At 41.9% G+C, this 19588-nt stretch overlaps 1 protein-coding gene across 5 annotated transcripts; it reads left to right on the top strand.

Annotated features, from left to right (window-relative positions):
- Nucleotides 1–2769: 2769 nt before the first annotated feature.
- Nucleotides 2770–18828, top strand: LOC139415137 (ralBP1-associated Eps domain-containing protein 1-like). 5 transcript variants are annotated; one of them, XM_071162990.1, is made up of 19 exons: nt 2770–3708; nt 6581–6704; nt 8053–8246; nt 8478–8637; nt 10081–10145; nt 10589–10754; nt 11031–11094; nt 11340–11494; nt 11653–11771; nt 12266–12346; nt 14351–14438; nt 14660–14758; nt 14909–14981; nt 15076–15274; nt 15532–15705; nt 15800–15886; nt 15989–16128; nt 16838–16943; nt 17113–18828. In XM_071162990.1, exons 1-19 carry the CDS (start codon nt 3556–3558, stop codon nt 17179–17181), a joined length of 2316 nt encoding a protein of 771 aa, XP_071019091.1. In that variant the 5' UTR covers nt 2770–3555; the 3' UTR covers nt 17182–18828. The 5 variants fall into 5 exon arrangements, with proteins under 5 accessions (XP_071019091.1, XP_071019089.1, XP_071019090.1 ...); XM_071162988.1 differs by having other exon boundaries at nt 2948–3708; nt 10081–10214; nt 17113–18824; XM_071162989.1 differs by having other exon boundaries at nt 2958–3708; nt 10081–10214; nt 12269–12346; nt 17113–18819.
- Nucleotides 18829–19588: the final 760 nt, after the last annotated feature.

The raw sequence follows: 19588 nt of genomic DNA, 5'->3' as shown, positions 1-19588 counted from the left end.
TTCATTGGAAATGCACCCTAGCAGGCAATTGTATTTTCTATGCGAACTTTATAAAGGTCGTGAAAACACAAAATCACAGAAGTTAATAGGAACATCGCTATTAGCGAAGTTTCCATCCAATTGGTGACATTTCAGATTTCATGCGAATATTCTAACATCTGCATAAAGCATTTCCCCACCAGTGGCGTTTCCAACAAACTGAATTTAACTGCAAATGTGTGTGCACTACATCACGCACAGCCTTTTATCGGCAACAAGTACACTGCAGTTATTCTGCATCCAAAATACCAGTTGACCACAGATAAACTGCATTAAAAAAATTAAAAATAAGGGTATTGATATAACCAAGCGTTCCACCGACAGCCCTTGCATGATTTATTTTAGACAATTATCCCAACTTCTCGCCTATTTTGTTTTGGCAACATTTTGAAAGTCCCTCCGAAATGTTTCCATCAGGCCTGTCATGAAATGTTATCCCACGTACTTTACACAAAAGTTTGATGGAAAGAGTGAAACAGACCTGCCAAGCATCGTCTACATAAGACATTTTTTTACTTGAGAAATACTGCAAACATGTTACCTAGATGTAAAATTGCTTGAGTAAAATTGTGGCAAAAGCTGACGTGTTCTTCGATTCATTTAGACTATTGTCAGGAATTTATACTGACTTTGTGCTTATGGTGACAAGCAATAACTGTCACATCGAACCACACTCTTAATGAATCTGCAGGAACCCCTCTTTATATGTCTATTGGTCTAACCAGTTAAGTGTAACTAAATGAATCGAGAATGTAATCTACATAATCCCCCAACGTAATTCTCTCTCATGAAGGCCATCAACAATAACTATTAATGCTGTATAATGATAGGAGACAGGCACAGGAATACGTAATAAGGGGTTTTATTTCTCCATTTAAAATAACAAGTGCACAATACAACAGAGCAAAGGTACTCAACACCAATGAAGAAAAAAAGCACAATGGGGAAGAGAGGGCACACTAAATCAGGGGGAACCAGGTGTGCGTAATGAGACAAGACAGACCTGAGTACCGGCCTCAGGGACAAGGTGTGGGTCAGTCAGGGCGCCAATGGTGAAAAACCCTGCTCAGCGAAGCGTCCAGGATGTCCACCGCAGGAACACGTCGCCACTCCTCTGGGCCGTACCTCTCCCAGTCGATGAGGTACTGGAGATGCCCCACCTGACGCCTCGAATCCAGGACTTCACTGACCAACTATGACGGACCTCCCTCGATGTCCAGAGGAGGAGGCAGGGCGTCACTGGGTCCAGCCTCAGCGAGGGGACCAGGCACCACTAGCCTGAGGAGAGACATGAAAAGTCAACAGGGAGTTGCAAATGGTACGTTACCTCATTAACTCTCCTCAGGACTTTAAAAGCGGACACACAAACCAAAGACTTAACTTCCGGCAGGGTAGGCGGAGGGGCAGGTTAAAGGTGGAAAGCCAGACCTGGTCGCCTGGAGAGAAAACAGGCGCCTCATCGCAGTGGCGGTCGGTCTGTTTCTTGTGCCAACACACTGGAGACGAGTGTGCGCAGCGTTCCAGGTCTCCTCAGCGCGCCGAAACCACTTGTCCACGGCAGGGGCCTCAGTCTGGCTGGGTTGCCAAGGTGCCAGGGCCGGCTGATACGCCTTTCCAGTGCGTATTGGGGTGAGGTTAGTGGAGGAGTGGCGGAGGGAATGCGGCACGTACTCAGCCCAAGGTAGAAAACCCACCCACTCCCCCACCGGTCCTGACAGTAATACCTCAGGACCCTGCCCACTTCCTAATTAACCTGCTCCACCTGTCCATTAACTTGAGGACAGTACCCAGAGGGGAGACTGACCATGATCCCCAGGTGTTCCATTAATTATTTCCATACAAATGAGGTGAACTGAGGGCCACGGTCTGATGCAAAAGGCAGGAATCATGGTCGCAGGCAATGGTCAAAAACAAACAAAACCTCACAATCATACAAACAGAAAGAACTGAACTAAATAGGGAACTGATGAGACCGAACACAGGTGAAATCAATCAACAAAAATGAAAGACAGGGCTACGTTCCAGAACACAAAGAAACATGGCTATGTTCAAGAACACAAATAAAAAGAACAAGGTTGACTAAGAAAAGAAAAGCAGAACCCTACAGGTAGCTTACACAGATTTGCAGACATTATCGCAGGTGCAGCGAAATGTTTGTGTTTCTCGCTCCAACAGTGTAGTAAAACATAGCAATACAAAACAATACACACAATGTAAAAAGAAAGAAATTAAGAAATGTCCGAACAAATCCAATTAATAACCCAAATAGCACTGTAACAGTAATCCAAATGCAATCAAATTTTTCGTCCACTTTCCCTCGCCTCGATTACCTTGGAGAGAGGACGCAGGAATTAAGCAAACCAATTGAGAAAAGGAGAGGCAGCCAGGAGAGGGGAAAGTGGACGAAAATGTACTTGTATGAAATGAGACTCTCCTTCTCCAACACTTATGAAGTTTAGAGGGTGAAAACCCCAAATAGATGTATAAAGTGATTAAAACAAATGTAGCTAGTTGTGCAGGACATGTTTTAAATAAATGATAAGTAACACATGTTTGCGTGCATTCCTTCGATAAAACAATAACTGATTCAAAGGGGGTGTGGCAGATTTCTAAATTGTTCTGAGAAGGATACACTTCTGCTTCCTCACCAAAAGGAGGCTATCGAGGAGGGGAGGACCGTCTTCCGTTTGCCTACAAACGAATTGGAACAACTCCTCGACCACAACACTTATCGGTTTCCGGGTTATGGAGGAGAGAGGACGGGGAAGAGAGGGCTAAGGACGGACTTTGTCAAATGACAAAAAGCCATTGAATTGAATGGGGAGATCCGTTCTATTCATTATATTTCTATGGTTGACATCCTTCATCCGGGACACGGTTAGTCCCCCCTGCTTTGCAGACACGCGCTGACTCTCACCGTCTGTACGATGACATCACGGGGTATAGGAATGGCGGCTCTGGCTGATGGAGGAAAGAGCCAAAAGACCCTGAAACTTTACTTCTAACACAATTAAGAAAGATTTTAAATTGATTGAAACAACATACGGTAACGGAATAGAACCGGAAGAACTCGAATTCCGGTTGATTTACTGTTCAATAGCGACTTACATTCTCGGAAGTTGACTACTGGCACTGCTGACTTCAGGCTAACGTTGTTAGTTAAGCTACCTGCTAATATCATATAGCTAGCTTGTTTAGCTAACGTTGGTAGCAACGTCAGTCATTATTTACTCACATTTTATTGATTGATAAATTCATACATAATTATCCGAAATAAATCATTGTTCTAATTAGTCGGCACGTAATATTGCTACTAGGCTAGTTTCTGAGGACATTCACGAAGGTGAAATAAAAAAATAAAACCCTTCTTGCCATAGCTAGCTAGTTACAGTAGTATTTAGCTAAGCTGAGAAACTAGCAAAGCTGACCAGCAACGTCGCTCCTCTCGCCTTGTTGAGTCCAGTTATCACAAGGATAACAAAATTAGTCTGCTGATCGCGTACTTTTGATGCCATAATGGAAAGTTTAACGTTAACTGATGTGGAGCAGAAGTATTACTCTGATTTGTTCGTTTATTGCGATACGGACAACACCAAGAAAGTGGCTTCCAACGGCAAAGTTCTTGATCTTTTCCGGGCGGCCCAGCTACCCAGTGAGGTTGTCCTGCAGGTAAGCAAGCTAATGTATCAATCTGTGAAGTGTGATAGAGATTTATTGTATGTGGCGTGCTTGTTGACTGGTGAACGTGACAAGACACCTTCTTCTAACGTTAGCCAGTTGCAAAGCCCCTTTTCACTTTGCTAACTGCTAACCAAGTATGCTACCCAGAGGAAGTTAGCAAGTTGCTAGCATTACATTATCTACATGGGCAAACTGATGTTAATAGACATGTTCTTTCAGCACCATATTTATTTCCAATGTTCTTCTAGCTATCTTTCTGCTTGATAGTCTTACAATTTTAATTATTAGCTACCTAACAGTCGATAGCCCACTTCCTTCCTTGTGCAGTTGATGACTGGATACAAAGTTTACAATAATATTGTCCATATTAAACGGACACAATCTTATTTGTATTACCTTGATTATATAGGTCGTTATCAATAAAACAATACTGTGCAGAGCGATCGATTTGGCTGCTGGGGGGTAATGCGACCCCCACCTTTTGCTATTAACGACAATTGTGTGTGTAATATATATATGTGTATGTATGTACCTTTAACTAGACAGGTCAGTGACTGCCTACACCGGCCAAACCCAGATGACACTTGGCCAATTGTGTCTGCCCTTTGGGACTCCCAATCACGGCCAGTTGTGATACAGCCTGGATTCGAACCAGGATGTCTGTAGTGACGCCTCAAGCACTGAGATGCAATGCCATAGACCGCTGCGCCACTCAGGATCCCAGCTATGTGTCGTTTTTCAAGGGATTGTTAAATAAATGTTATAACTATTTGTTTTTAATATCATCACCTCTTGATATACACATTTCCAATTATTCCAAATGTTTAGCTCTATCATCCAAGTTAATCAGCAATTAACTGCATGATCATGATCAGTTAACATCCATTGATCATGTATTTTCAGATAAGTGAGGGTAGCCTATCAATTTGGTATGTAGCTAAATGTGTAGTGAAACATGTTATTAGCTAGCTAGCCAATTTGTCATGGTCCATCAATCAATGAAGCCTATCATGTCTGTTAGCACCAATAGTGATTAAACACTCTTAAAAGCAATGTTAAAAATGTGATAATGATAGCCAACTTCACTAGGTTGGCCTACGTTGATTGGAGAAAAAAGTACATTACCTCTACTTACCACTACGTTTAGCCAAGTGTACAAAGTTTATACCGGTAGCTTACCAGGTAAAAATGATCAACTAACAGTACATCGGCAAAGACATCCCTTCTGCTTGACATGCAGAGCCCACAAAGGATGGCAAATTAACCTAAACCACTCATACTTGACAGGTCTAGTTCACTTTTATATCACTCAAATATCCAATTGATGGTGGCCAATATTGAGAGATATTGTGAAACTACCCTAACATATCTGAAATTACATGATCAATTGATGTTTACTGATCATGATTAACATGCAGTTACTTGTTGTATAACTCTGATAGAGCTAAATTAGTTCCTGATAATGACTCTCATTTCCATGACATTACACTACACATCAGACTCATTGGATGAAGGCCTCTTCTGTACTGGGGCGTTTTGTTAAGAACCCAGAAGCTTGGGATGAACATTAGTACGCATCACTTGCGGTACGGTATCTTTTAATATCAGCGAGAAAAAAGGTTAAATTAATACCCACCTTTTTTATAGGGTTAGTGAGTATTTAGCATTTTTTATTTGAAATGAAAGTAAAGGGCTTTATGTTTCTAGACACTTATCACAATTGAGAATCGATTCATGTTTTAGATGGAGAATTTGGTTGTTTGGGCTGCAAGAGCCAGTCTAACTCAGAAAATAAGTTCCTTGGACCTTAAGGAATAACGGTAGGCTCCGTTTCCTTAAGAGTGCATATTCGGCTATAGCTAAATGTGCACAATTGTTTTGCATGGAATAATCAGAAATGTCATTCTATGCTCTTCAAGAGGTGATAATATTACAACCAAGTAGTTAACATTTATTTTACAATCCTTTGAAAACGGCACACAGTTGTAAAAGGTTTTATCTGAGCTATCCCCCCCCCCCCAGCAGGCAAATCGAAAGTGCTGCACCTTTATTGTGACGGTTTGTTGATAATGACCTATCCAAAGGTCAAAGTGCTCATTTGAATGATTTATCAAATCCAAGATGTAAAGTCAGTAGAATGTGCGTTGTAGCACAGACTGAGTTACTTGAACATAGTTCTGTTCAGCTTGCCTATTTCTTTGTATATTCGTGCTATTATCAATTTCTGGGCTGACATCAACATTACTGTCACGGTTGAAGGATTTCTGGGCTGTCTTTCATTCGAAGTGTCAGTTATTGACCGGCTCAGTCTAATTCCTAAGCCATTTGTCCTGGTGTACATAATTAACTTGCTATTTTTTTGGGCCATGATTTCTTCCTCCTGCAGAAACACAATGCTAATAATTTCTGCTATGGTTGTTTAGTATACTGAAGAAAAGGCTTTATACATGATCCATAAATCTGAGATGTGAAATGTTTCCTGGGTCTGTCAGTTTGACCGCCTATTTCACATTGAAATGATGCTGACTCACTAGGCCTAGGCTGGTAGCATCATTTTTTACCAACGTTGGTCTTACCCTATAGCACTGCAATGCTAAAGGCGTACACCTCTCCATATTCAGATAGTGCATGTTCCTTTTAGACATTACAGACCATTTTGTGCAGACACAAGTCACATTGCTCAGTAAGCACGCAAAGCAACAACTGTCTTCCTGTGTTAGGAAGCAATGTCCTTGGAACTTTCTCTGCGAGAGACTGCAGCATTCTCCCCATTATAACACTTTGGCACAAAACAGTAGTGCATTAACAGAATGAGTTTGTATCACTACAGACTGATGTTGGTAATATTTTGTTGTCTCAGATAACAGAGCTCTGTGGAGCCACTCGCCTGGGCCATTTTGGAAGGAGCCAGTTTTACATTGCACTGAAACTCATCGCTGTAGCCCAGTCTGGACTGCCTCTCCGGGTAGAGAGCCTCAATTCTGGTGAGTAAACATGTCTAGAATTCTCCAACTATTAGAAATGGACCCCTAAAATATGAGGCGGGGTATAGCACCGGACAATGTTTAAATCTTTGTTGGCCTTCGGTCTGGTTATATTTAAAATCAACCTGCTGATATTGAAGGGACAGTAGTAAAGAACACATGACTATACAATGGCATTTATTTGACTTCAAACGTTGCAACAGGAGAGCTGATTGCATAACTTCAAAGATGGAATAAGGATAGCCTACACTTATTCAGAGGGGTTGGGTTAGTTGCATTCAGTTGTGCAACTGACTAGGTTTCCCATTTGAATCAATGGACACACAGTAGGGCCGAGACAATACCAATATCGCGATACTCGTTATTATCGTGGCAATTTAACAAAACACAAAGCAGATTTAACTTATTTAGGAAAACAGACACAATGTTGGAAACAAACATCATTAATGACCAAATATCGCAATACTGGTATCGTCACAGCCCTAACACATGGGCCTAAAATACAAATAAGGTATGTTTTGGTATTGAACTGAATTTGCTCCCTAGAGATGAGCTGTTTTTAAATGTGTAGTATACTGTCAAAACATGGAGGATATGTGCATCACTTGGGAGGCTCACCCAAGTCTCATATCTGTCTATTAATAAGCAACAGGATGCAAATATATGGATGGTTCAGAGATAGAGCATTGGTGAGCATTTGCAGGAAATAAAGGCATCCCTGTAGGGTTAAGATACAAGAGAAGAATAGAGACTTAAGTCAACAGGAAATTGCACAACCCAAACGGGCGGCTGGGCCAGTGAGATTGGAGGAAAAGACTCCAAGTTGCCCTTCAGAACATGAACATCAGGTTTTTTCCACCACCTTTTTTTTTGTCCTGTGTTTGGTATTTCTTTTCAAACCACAATAGGAAAGTGGGAGGTAAAGGTTCATGGTCCCCCAGACTACCCTCCACACCTCCCCGAGAACACCCCACCCTTTTAGCCCACTATCCCAGTTTGGTGGACACACAAAAGCAAACAAAGCAAGAAAAAACTAACAAAAGAATCACTCCCACACACAAGCAATTACCCTGACAAACTACAAAAAGACATGAAAACACACACATTAACTCAACAAAGAAAAACAACTAGAATTGTCATATGACTACATCAAGCTTTGTAAAGCACCTTTGAGATATATAGATATATACACGTTGTCAATCTTGTAATACTTAACTTGATCTGGTTTTCAATATCAACACTTTTGTTGTGATAAGCCATGCTAGACTACAACAACTGACTCGTCAAGACAACTAGCTGGAGGGGATTTGAGGTAGTGCTGTTATCTAGCAGTGTTTTTCATCCACAGTCAAGGACTTGCCTCTGCCTCGCTTTGTTGTGGCCAAAAATGAGCAGGAGACCAGACACACAGCCATGTACCCCGACTTGGAGAACCAGGGGCCTTACCAGGGTGTGATTCCACGACCCCCTGGCCGAGGGCAGGTCAAGAAGGTGTCTGCCCACGAGGTCATCCAGCCCTGTGTGCCCACAGTAGAACCACAGGTCAGTCATAATAATTCTTCCCGCCTGGAGAAGTACTTTAGATATCATGCTCAATAAGAGCTGGTATTTTGATAGTGGTGAAAGTTTGATATAGCCTACATGTTGGAAAAGGCAAGGAAATCAACATTTATTTGATACAAACCAATTTGTATTATCCTTTTTTTAAGAAACTGAGACAGATCTAACTTTGATAGACATACGTTTTATCTAATGTTATTTACCCCTCTGCAGCCCGACACCACATCCCCAGTGGTATCTCCCCACCAGTCCCCTCCCACCTCGCCTCATGCCTGGAGAAAGCACAAACGGCAGGCAAGCGGGGGGAACGTAGAGAGACCTCCTGTGGTGGTGGCAGGTGCTGTCTGGACACCTTTCAGAGAAGCACAATCAGGTACACACTCTACTCTGCAAACTGTATCCTCTGCGAAGATGACAATCTGGCGATGGAGATGTCCAATAATGCGTCTTATTGACGTTCACCATCCTGTAACTTTTGCATGTCTTAAATAAATGAGCGTTTCAGCCAATAAACAGAACTGGTTTGTTTCCTGACAAGGATGTTGATGTCATACAATGCTGTGAAAAAGTATTTGCCCCTGTTCTAATTGTAGCTACTTTTGCATATTTTTTTATACTAAATGTTATTAGATCTTCAACCAACACATAATATTAGATAAAGGGAACCTGAGTGAATAAATAACAAATTACGTACTTATTTCATGAGCAAAGTCGTCCAAAAAGTTATACTTTTGACTCATCTGTCCATGGAACACTCTTCCAAGAGTCTTGATGATCATCCAGGTGCTTTTTGGCAAACACGAGTCAACTTTTTGGATGAGATGGGTCCCATTTTATGTCTGGTGAAAACCAAACCCTGCATTCCACAGTAAGAACCTCATACCAACGGTCAAGCGTGGTGGTAGTTTGATGGTTTGGGGATGCTTTGCTGCCTCAGGACCTAGACGACTTGACTTAATAGAGAAGGAACCATGAATTCTGCTATCAGGTAATTCTACAGGAGAATGTCAGGCCACCTGTCTGAAGCTGAAGCACAACTGGGTCATGTAGCAAGACAATGATCCAAAACACACCTCTACCTTCTTGCCCTTTGTGCTGTTGTCTGTGCCCAGTGTTTGTACCATGTTTTGTGCTGCTACCATTCTGTGTTGCTGTCTTGCTATGTTGTTGTCTTAGGTATCTCTTTATGTAGCGTTGTGCTGTCTCTCTTGTCGTGATGTGTGGTTTGTCCTATATTTATATATTTTTATTTTTAATCCCAGCCCCTGTCCCCGGAGGAGGCCTTTTGGTAGGCCGTCATTGTAAATAAGAATTTGTTCTTAACTGACTTGCCTAGATGAATAATTAAAATAAACATGAAAATGGTTAAAAAGCAACAAATTTGAAGTTTTGGAATAGCCTAGTCAAAGTCCGGACCTAATCCCAATTGAGATGTTGTGGCACGACTTGAAATGAGCACTTCATGCTTACACTCAGGGATATCTGTGGGTTTAAGGGGGCAATTACATTTTCACACAGGGGAATTAGGTGTTGAACAACTTTTATTAAATAAAACAAATATACATTTTGTTATTGGTAAACTCAGGTTCTCTTCATCTAATATTAGGTTTTGGTTGAAGGTCTGATAACATTCAGTATCAAAAATATGCAAAAAATAGAGACAATCAAAAAATTGGGCAAATACTTCTTCACCACACTGTCTCTCTGTAGTCCAGTCCTTCAACAGTTCTTGAGTATGCTCTCTACTGTTGCTAGAACAATCTTTGTGTAATCTAATAGCACTGTCTGAGGCTGTGTAACTATCCTCTCTCCATAGGACCTGTGGTGGTAGGTGATGGGATGTGGTCTGCCCACTCACCTCCCCCCGTTCAGGAAAGCTGGGTCAGTTTGAAAGATACTTATCCCCCCTCCTCCAGCAAAATGCCACCAATGCATCTCTCGCCGGTCCAGGTAGTGCAGCAAATGCTTCCATGGACCTGTCATCTTTCTCACTTAAAGGCAGAGATGGAGCTTTATCTTAACTTCTTGTCTAGCCTACTTCACTATATGCTCTTTTTTGATGGCTTCAGTTTCCCCTTCATAAAAATACATATTTCACTGCAATAAATCAGGAACAGTTCTGTGTCCAAATGAGCAAGATTCATTGTAAGTGGGTTGAGGTATTTGAAAACAAACACTTGCAAATCCTCTTCTGATACTCTTCTGTTTATTTCCCATCGTCCCACAGTCTGTGTATTCATTACCTATTAGTACTATCACAGCTCTTCCAAAGGATTGTTTCAATCTGTTATTTTCCTCTAAATGTTTCACTTGGCTGCCTTTAGGAGAACTCTTCCATACGAACGGTTGCGTCTATTACTACAGCCAATGAAATCCAAAGACAGTCCAGTAGCGGTTATGACGACCCCTGGAAAATCACGGACGAGCAGAGGCAGTATTACATCAATCAGTTCAAGACCATCCAGCCCGACCTCAACGGTTTCATTCCTGGTAAGTAGAGTGATCTTTGTCTAGAATAGGGTTGTAACTTTCCAAAAATGTCCAAGTTTTCCATTAAGCCTGGATGGAGGATTCTTGGAATGAGCAGAACATCAGGAATCTTCAACCGGATTTCTGACAAACCAGGGAATTTAAGGACATTTTGCAACCCTAGTTTGAGACCACCTTTTACACTTGTTCCCATTTAAAGGTTACAGGGACTCTGGCTGTTACACTACAATGATTGGCCTATCACTAACTGACTTTTTCCCTTTGTCTATATTACAGGTTCTGCCGCAAAAGAGTTTTTCACTAAATCAAAGCTACCTATTCTTGAACTGTCCCACATTTGGTAAGTTATTAGAAGGTGTGCTATTGGCTTTAGTTGAGATGTTCCCCATAGCTCATATGTTATCATTAGATATCTGCTTCAGTTTTAATCTAGGAAGCTATATCAAAGAATGGAAAATATAACCTTCGGTAACTCCTCTTCAATTAATGAATTTGGCTACCAGTTGGTGAATTCACAAGGGATTCCAGCAGATTGCAATGCATGAGTGGGTTTAAATAAATATTCTCACATTCTTTGCATTACAGGGAGCTTTCGGATTTTGATAAAGACGGGGCGTTGACACTGGATGAGTTCTGTGCTGCATTTCATCTTGTTGTTGCTAGGAAAAATGGCTATGACCTTCCCGAAAAGCTGCCAGAGAGTCTTATGCCAAAGCTTATTGACTTGGATGACTCAGCAGGTAATAGCTCGTACTCTCCTACTGCTCCATATTCTGAATCTGTCAAAATCTGCCCCGGGGACCATCTGCTGCAGACAGTTGATTTATGAAACACGGAAAGAAATAAGTGTGATTGAATGGAACAGTCATCCTGATGGTATAAATGTTCCATGTTCTAGAGGTTCCAGACCAGGCCCCTGACGTCGGCTACTCGGGCTCCCCCGTGGAGGTGACCCCAAACAAGTCCCCCATGCCCTCACTCAACCAGACCTGGCCTGATCTCAACCAGGGCAACGAGGTTGGACACAGCACCACCCCATGTTATCACTGTAGAAAAGGACATTATTGAACTTTTACCTTTCCAGCATTTTGTAAATTACTTCTCAATGAAATGATCGATACGGTCCTTTCCATTGTGAGGTGTTAGTACCTATCCTCTTGCAGGACTTTCCTGATTCAGTACCTTTCTTATCCATTTCTGAGAAACACCACTTAGTACTTACTAATTTACATACTGTATATGTTTTGTCAGAAAGCTGCAATTGTTGATATTCTTATCAGTCCCAAAGTCAGTTTGCTCCATTTCTGTTTATCTAGTTATCACTAACCAGTTTCTAGCCAATATCCACCCCCTCCTCACTATTACTAATGGATGATATGTGATGATAAATGTAGTTCATCACCCCTCCTGTGGGAGAGCAGTGGGGTTTGTAACTGGGTCTGGAATCATCCTGTGTGTGACGATCCATTGAGATGCCTGTGGTGCTGATGTACTTCTGCTCTTGTCTCTAGCAGTGGGAGACTTTTAGTGAACGCTCCTCCAGCTCACAAACTCTGACCCAATTTGATTCTAACATTGCACCAGCTGACCCTGTAAGTCAATCACCTAGTTTGCCTGTTTCTGTATTAATGATAATATTAACCCTTGGCCCCTTGATCTCTCTCTTAGAGTGCATGTACTTAATTCTGCTGAATCTGCCACAACGGAGGTGTCAATGTGATTTTGCTTGCTTAGCTTATTGGATACTCAACTTTCTGTCCCATATTAAAAATATGACATTGGGTTCTACAATATATTTATTTATTTTGACCTTTATTTAACTAGGCAAGTCAATGTCTGGGCTATTTATTTGATCAATTATAGCAGTATGAAATATCTTTCCCATATCTTCTGGTTTCTTAAATCTGCATAATTGCCACGCATATACAGTGGGGCAAAAAAGTATTTAGTCAGCCACCAATTGTGCAAGTTCTCCCACTTAAAAATATGAGAGGCCTATAATGTTCATCATAGGTACACTTCAACTATGACAGACAAAATGAGAAAAAAAAATCCAGAAAATCACATTGTAGGATTTTTTATGAATTTATTTGCAAATTATGGTGGAAAATAAGTATTTGGTCAATAACAAAAGTTTATCTCAATACTTTGTTATATACCCTTTGTTGGCAATGACAGAGGTCAAACGTTTTCTGTAAGTCTTCACAAGGTTTTCACACACTGTTGCTGGTATTTTGGCCCATTCCTCCATGCAGATCTCCTCTAGAGCAGTGATGTTTTGGGGCTGTTGCTGGGCAACACGGACTTTCAACTCCCTCCAAAGATTTTCTATGCGGGTTGAGATCTGGAGACTGGCTAGGCCACTCCAAGACCTTGAAATGCTTCTTACGAAGCCACTCCTTCGTTGCCCAGGCGGTGTGTTTGGCATCATTGTCAATCTGAAAGACCCAGCCACGTTTCATCTTCAATGCCCTTGCTGATGGAAGGAGGTTTTCACTCAAAATCTCACGATACATGGCCCCATTCATTCTTTCCTTTACACGGATCAGTCGTCCTGGTCCCTTTGCAGAAAAACAGCCCCAAAGCATTCTTTGTCCTCCAAACATGACGAGTTGAGTTTTTACCAAAAAGTTATATTTTGGTTTCATCTGACCATATGACATTCTCCCAATCTTCTTCTGGATCATCCAAATGCTCTCTAGCAAACTTCAGACGGGCCTGGACATGTACTGGCTTAAGCAGGGGGACACGTCTGGCACTGCAGGATTTGAGTCCCTGGCGGCGTAGTGTGTTACTGATGGTAGGCTTTGTTACTTTGGTCCCAGCTCTCTGCAGGTCATTCACTAGGTCATTCACCCCCGTGTGGTTCTGGGATTTTTGCTCACCGTTCTTGTGATCATTTTGACCCCACGAGGTGAGATCTTGCGTGGAGCGCCAGATCGAGGGAGATTATCAGTGGTCTTGTATGTCTTCCATTTCCTAATAATTGCTTCCAGTTGATTTCTTCAAACCAAGCTGCTTACCTATTGCAGATTCAGTCTTCCCAGCCTGGTGCAGGTCTACAATTTTTTTTCTGGTGTCCTTTGACAGCTCTTTGGTCTTGGCCATAGTGGAGTTTGGAGTGTGACTGTTTGAGGTTGTGGACACGTGTCTTTTATACTGATAACAAGTTCAAACAGGTGCCATTAATACAGGTAACGAGTGGAGGACAGAGGAGCCTCTTAAAGAAGAAGTTACAGGTCTGTGAGAGACAGAAATCTTGCTTGTTTGTAGGTGACCAAATACTTATTTTCCACCATAATTTGCAAATAAATTCATTAAAAATCCTACAACGTGATTTTCTCATTTTGTCTGTCATAGTTGAAGTGTACCTATGATGAAAATTACAGGCCTCTCTCATCTTTTTAAGTGGAGAACTTGCACAATTGGTGGTTGACTAAATACATTTTTGCCCCACTGTAAGCCTTTTCTAACCTTATAAACTGTTCTGACAGTATGAAAGGAGTTATCTTTACAGTCAGAAAGGGAATGGATAGATTCCTTAAAGCATTATTATTGTGAGCTAATGATCAAACAAGAAACCTTTGTCCTTACAGGATACAGCTATTGTCCACCCTGTTCCCATCCGCATGACCCCAAGCAAGATCCATATGCAAGAGATGGAGCTGAAGAGAACCGGAAGTGGTAAGATGGTTTCCCCATATGATAACAGCGCTTAAACATACACTGAGCTCTGTCCTCTAAAGCAGTGTTCACTTTTGAGACTCCATCAACTAGCAACTCTCATGTATTTGGCTGGGAGTGGTGAAGGGATGCACTGTACCTTTTTCTTTTAAGAACTGTTTAAAAAATATATATATATATACTGTTGATGGAATTTACTGTTTTCTTTCTCATTCCTGCAGACCACACACATCCTACCAGTCCCCTGATGGCTAAACCACCTGAGCTTTCTGAAGAAACCAAGCTTGCCACCTCTATGAAGTTTGTAACAGCTAACTCTGGTAAGTGTCAAGGGATGTTCCATTATCATAAAGAACTTAGGACTATTGCAGTTTGTAGGTAAATCTATTGTAGAAAATGTCATGTGACCATAATTATATGGCATTTCCTTGAGGATTGGTTAAACAGAATACTAATGTTCTTTACTAAAGGTGATGGTTATAGCAGTTCAGATTCATATACTTCAGATCAAGACCCAATTACAAGTGTTGTAACAAGACAAAGGTAAGTTAGTCTCAATGTCTAGAGATAATAGATGCTTTGTTTATTGAAGCGCTTTTGAACAGTAAGCTCACTAGCCGTGTTGTCTGGGTTGTAGGTCTAATTCTGGGACCTCTCCTGAAGGTCTAAAGGTGGCGGCTGCCCCCCCACCACCCCCTCCCAGGCCCAACGCCTCCCACTCCCGCTCCTCCTCGCTAGACATGAACAGAAACTTTGCCGCTCACCCCACAGGGCCACAGCAATCCGGAGTCGTGGCCTGTCCTCCAGCCATACCTCCTAGGCCGCTACCCACACAGGTAGAAAGCCAATACAGACAGAAGAAAGTCAATCTCATAGCAGAAGAGATGTTGCCACCTCTGGGTAGTCTTTTTTTTTATAGGAAATATACACATTGAAATGCTGAAATCTCTTCCCTTTGTCTTTTCTTGTCCATACGCTCTATTCACTCTACACAGACTACAGTCATTGACCATGTACTCTCCAGTTCAAGGTTGTGTTCAGTTTTCAACGTGCAGTGTTAAGTCTGAACTCTGTCTATCCCCTTTGTCCCCAGACCTCTGGTCCTCATAGTGGGCATCGCTCGGATGAGGGCCTGGCAGCTCACTCCACTACCTCGCCCCAGCAGATCCCAGAGCAGCCCAACTTCGCTGACTTCAGTCAGTTCCAGGCGTTCGCTGCCTCAGATCAGCCCAGTGACGACGGGGAGAAGCACCCAGAGAGTCTGCCAGTGAGTCAGACATACAGTATAATACAGAACATGTTCTATCAGCTGTGCTCTGTTATAAGAAAAGAAACTGAGACTGTGTGTGCTCTGTTCACAGGTAGAGAAGTCTACAGAAGGGGCTGGGCCTTTGAGAACTGTGAAGATTGACAACCAGGAAGAGAGAGCTGCAGCTACTGTGAACTCTGTAAGTAGTGGACTTACTGAGACCATGATGCCAATACTGGGGGCCTAAATGTCCTCATTTGTTCAGATGATTTATACAGTGGGTTTGTTTTTTTCCTGTCAGGCCAAAGGGTCCATCATGGCCCCCCCACCCAAACCTGTCCGCCGGAGACTGAAATCCGAGGACGAACTCCAGGATGAAGCCCTCCCCCCGAAGTCTAACGTCATAGCCACTGTTCTAGCTACACTGCCATCCATTCCCAGGTAGGAACAGGGGTTTCAAAGGAATCTCAAATCAAATGTTATTTGTCACATACACATGGTTAGCAGACGGTAATGCAAGTGTAGCGAAATGCTTGTGCTTCTAGTTCCGACAATGCAGTAATATCCAACTAGTAATCTAACCTAACAATTTCACAACAATTACCTTATGCACACAAGTGTAAAGGAATGAATAAGAATATGTACATAAAGATATATATGAATGAGTGATGGTATAGAAGGGCATAGGCAAGATGCAGTAGATGGTATAGAGTACCGTATAATACATATGAGATGAGTAATGTAGGGTGTGTAAACATATGAAGTGGCATTGTTTAAAGTGGCTAGTGATACATTTTTCATCCATTTTTACATTATTAAAGTGGCTGGAGTTGAGTCAGTATGTTGGCAGCAGCCACTCAATGTTAGTGGTGGCTGTTTTAACAGTCTGATGGCCTTGAGATAGAAGCTGTTTTTCAGTCTCTCGTTCCCTGCTTTGATGCACCTGTACTGACCTCGCCTTCTGGATGATAGCAGGGTGAACAGGCAGTGGCTCGGGAGGTTGTTGTCCTTGATGATCTTTTTGGCCTTCCTGTGACATCGGGCACATAGTAAATCTGAATAGTGACTGGTCTGTGGTTGTTGATTATACATTAGATTCTGTAGTTAACATCAGTAACGAACTTAAAACTCTCTTGAATACTTTTTGCAGGTCTGTTGGTAAGGATAAAAAAGCAATTCAAGCCTCTATCAGAAGAAACAAGGAAACCAACACAGTTTTGGCCAGACTCAACAGTGAATTACAGCAACAGCTAAAGGTATAGGAGTGATTACAATAATACATGCATGCTAGCTAGCTATTCTGTTACTAAAATGAACCTGATGCTTATTTTGGAAAATGTTATCTTCACAAAATCCAAGCCTTTAACAAGGTTAAACTTTAGTCCTCGTTTGAGGATTGTTTATCTTGTTGTTTTTAATTCATAGGACTTACTAGAAGAGAGGATATCTTTGGAGGTTCAACTGGAACAGCTCAGACCATTTTCCCATTTGTAACCTGTGTGTGTGAGGAGGACAAGTCCATGAGAGAAGATAGGAGAGACCTGAAGGGGCCTTTTGTGTGATGCACATGTTATCTCCGCTGTCCATTCCCTCTGCATTCTGCTGTCTCTTCTGTGGGAACCAGATGGACTGACCGACCGTCTGTCTGTCGGACGGTCTGCCTGATGGTCTGTCTGTCGGACGGTCTGTCTGTCGGATGGACGGACGGACGGTCGGTCTGACTGACTGACGGGCTGACTGACGGACTTGACCGCCTGTCGGTCGGACTGACGGTCGGTTTGCAACAACACACCCTGACTCGCCCTCATCAGACAGAACAGTCTTTCCAAAGGGGCTGGGATAGGAATGTTACAAATATTGGCACTTTTATTTATCAAAGAAATAGCAAAGATTATTCTGGACGTCAATTCCTTATACTATATCACAGGCCCCGGGGCCAGACTGACAGGCACTGAACTGGAACTTGAGTCATGGGGTACTGAAGGCCGAGTTCCATCCCTCATTCTTCCCCATGATGACAAGTGTCCAGTAGAGGAGCACTCTGGGGTCTGCCTGTGCTGTGTGTGGGCCTGGTCTCCTGGGACCTGTCGAGGACAGATAATCATGCCAGTGAAGGCATTGTGAGGAGTCTACAGGAGATTACTCTCTATCCTGGAGTGCTTTGGACTGATCATGTGACAGGAATGAATTCATGTTCCAGTTTATTACAGCATCCCGCTACGCGGAGGGCTATTCTGTCCATGTGCGTCTCTGTATACATGTGTGCTGTATGTATGGTGTGTGTTTGGATTTATTTGGGCACGCAATGGTTACATAAACGGCATGATGAAATGAGTGTGTATGTATATTTTTTTCTTCCACTAGTCTTCTGCAATTTAATCTGTAACAAAATGAGCTGTGTTACTATGTGAAGTGATTGACCCCCAGATGACAGACCACCTTTTTGTTTTTGCTCCTGGCTCTGTAGTTGCTCATGCTGACGCTGCCTGTGCCTCTTACGGTACATAAATTGAATCAGTCCTGCCCCAAACACAAGGTTCCCTGTGAGATATGATAACCAACTATGGAAGCGAGACCAGAATGAAACGACTGCACTTTTCCCCTCTTTTTTGTTTTTGTCCACCCCCCCCCCCCCCCCCCGCATGTTGTTCATGCTCTTATCTAGTATGAAGACAGTGCTTAAGTACAAACCACTTGATTTCTACCTGTATACGGTATCTTACCTAGTCTGACATTTGTGTTGGTATCTACACCTTGTATAACTGTCTTTTTGTTTTTCTGGAACTTCTTGTGTTTTCTTAATTTCTTAACCTGTCTTCAAAAGCCTTACTCCTGGCGTTCAGGTTTCCACTGTAATCTATTCTCCCTGTATTGAACCAAGTTGAGCCTTCTTTTCCCTGCTGTTCAGGTTGATGTACTGTATAAGGGGTATGTTGTATATTGTATATGATACACACCTTTTGATCTCAAATGTACATTTGCATTAATTGCTGACTAACAGCAAATATTCTATTTAATTGCTTATATTATGGCTGTGTGATCATAGATGTTTAACTGCATGGATGTATCTCTGCAGAATGAACTAGCAGCTGTGTGATTTTTACACAAAATAAAAACTGCACAATATTTTAACTGCCTTTTTACCAGGTCTAATTTATTTTATTGCTCATTTGACTCAAGGAAGAACTTACAAATGTGTATATTGCTACATTTTTAACACTATCAATTTATGCATTCCAGTCTGACATACAAGTTAACTTCTCCCCAGGTGTAACATTTCTCAAGCAAAAGGTATGTAGTGTATAAGCTGGAAGTAGACGCCTAAGTGGTGTCCATTCGTTTACTCAAATTAGGAGAGAGGTGGTAGGGTTAGGGGAAAATATGTCAAGGCAAAGGGTGGCTACTTTAAGAATCTCAGATATAAAATATATTTTGATTTAACTCTTATTTTTTTGTTGTTACTACATGATTCCCTATGTGTTGTATCATAGTTTTGATGTCTTCACTATTATTCTACAGTGAATGTAGGAAATAGTAAAAAGGAGAGAGAAAGACTGGAAGGAGTAGGCGTGTCCTTTGACGAGTACTGTGTGTGTATATACAGTGGGGCAGAAAAGTATTTAGTCAGCCACCGATTGTGCAAATTTTCATCATAGGTACACTTCAACTATGACAGACAAAATGAGAAGAAAAAAAAAATCCAAAAAATCACATTATAGGATTTTTAATGAATTTATTTGCAAATTATGGTGGAAAATAAGTATTTGGTCACCTACAAACAAGCAAGATTTCTGGCAAAATTGTAGACCTGCACCAGACTGGGAAGACTGAATCTGCAATAGGTAAGCAGCTTGGTTTGAAGAAATCAACTGGGAGCAATTATTAGGAAATGGAAGACATA

Source organism: Oncorhynchus clarkii, chromosome 8, assembly GCF_045791955.1.
Source record: "Oncorhynchus clarkii lewisi isolate Uvic-CL-2024 chromosome 8, UVic_Ocla_1.0, whole genome shotgun sequence".
Taxonomy (NCBI): domain Eukaryota; kingdom Metazoa; phylum Chordata; class Actinopteri; order Salmoniformes; family Salmonidae; genus Oncorhynchus; species Oncorhynchus clarkii.
Note: the sequence above shows the minus strand (reverse complement) of the source record. Positions and strands in the feature narration are given on the sequence as shown.

Excerpts from the sequence above, each read along its gene's own strand:
- LOC139415137 (XM_071162988.1), top strand. The coding sequence starts at position 3,556 with ATGGAAAGTTTAACGTTAACTGATGTGGAGCAGAAGTATTACTCTGAT. Across the intron at positions 14,439-14,659 it reads GCTGAAGAGAACCGGAAGTG|ACCACACACATCCTACCAGT; the intron begins GTAAGATGGTTT and ends TCATTCCTGCAG. Across the intron at positions 14,759-14,908 it reads GTTTGTAACAGCTAACTCTG|GTGATGGTTATAGCAGTTCA; the intron begins GTAAGTGTCAAG and ends TCTTTACTAAAG.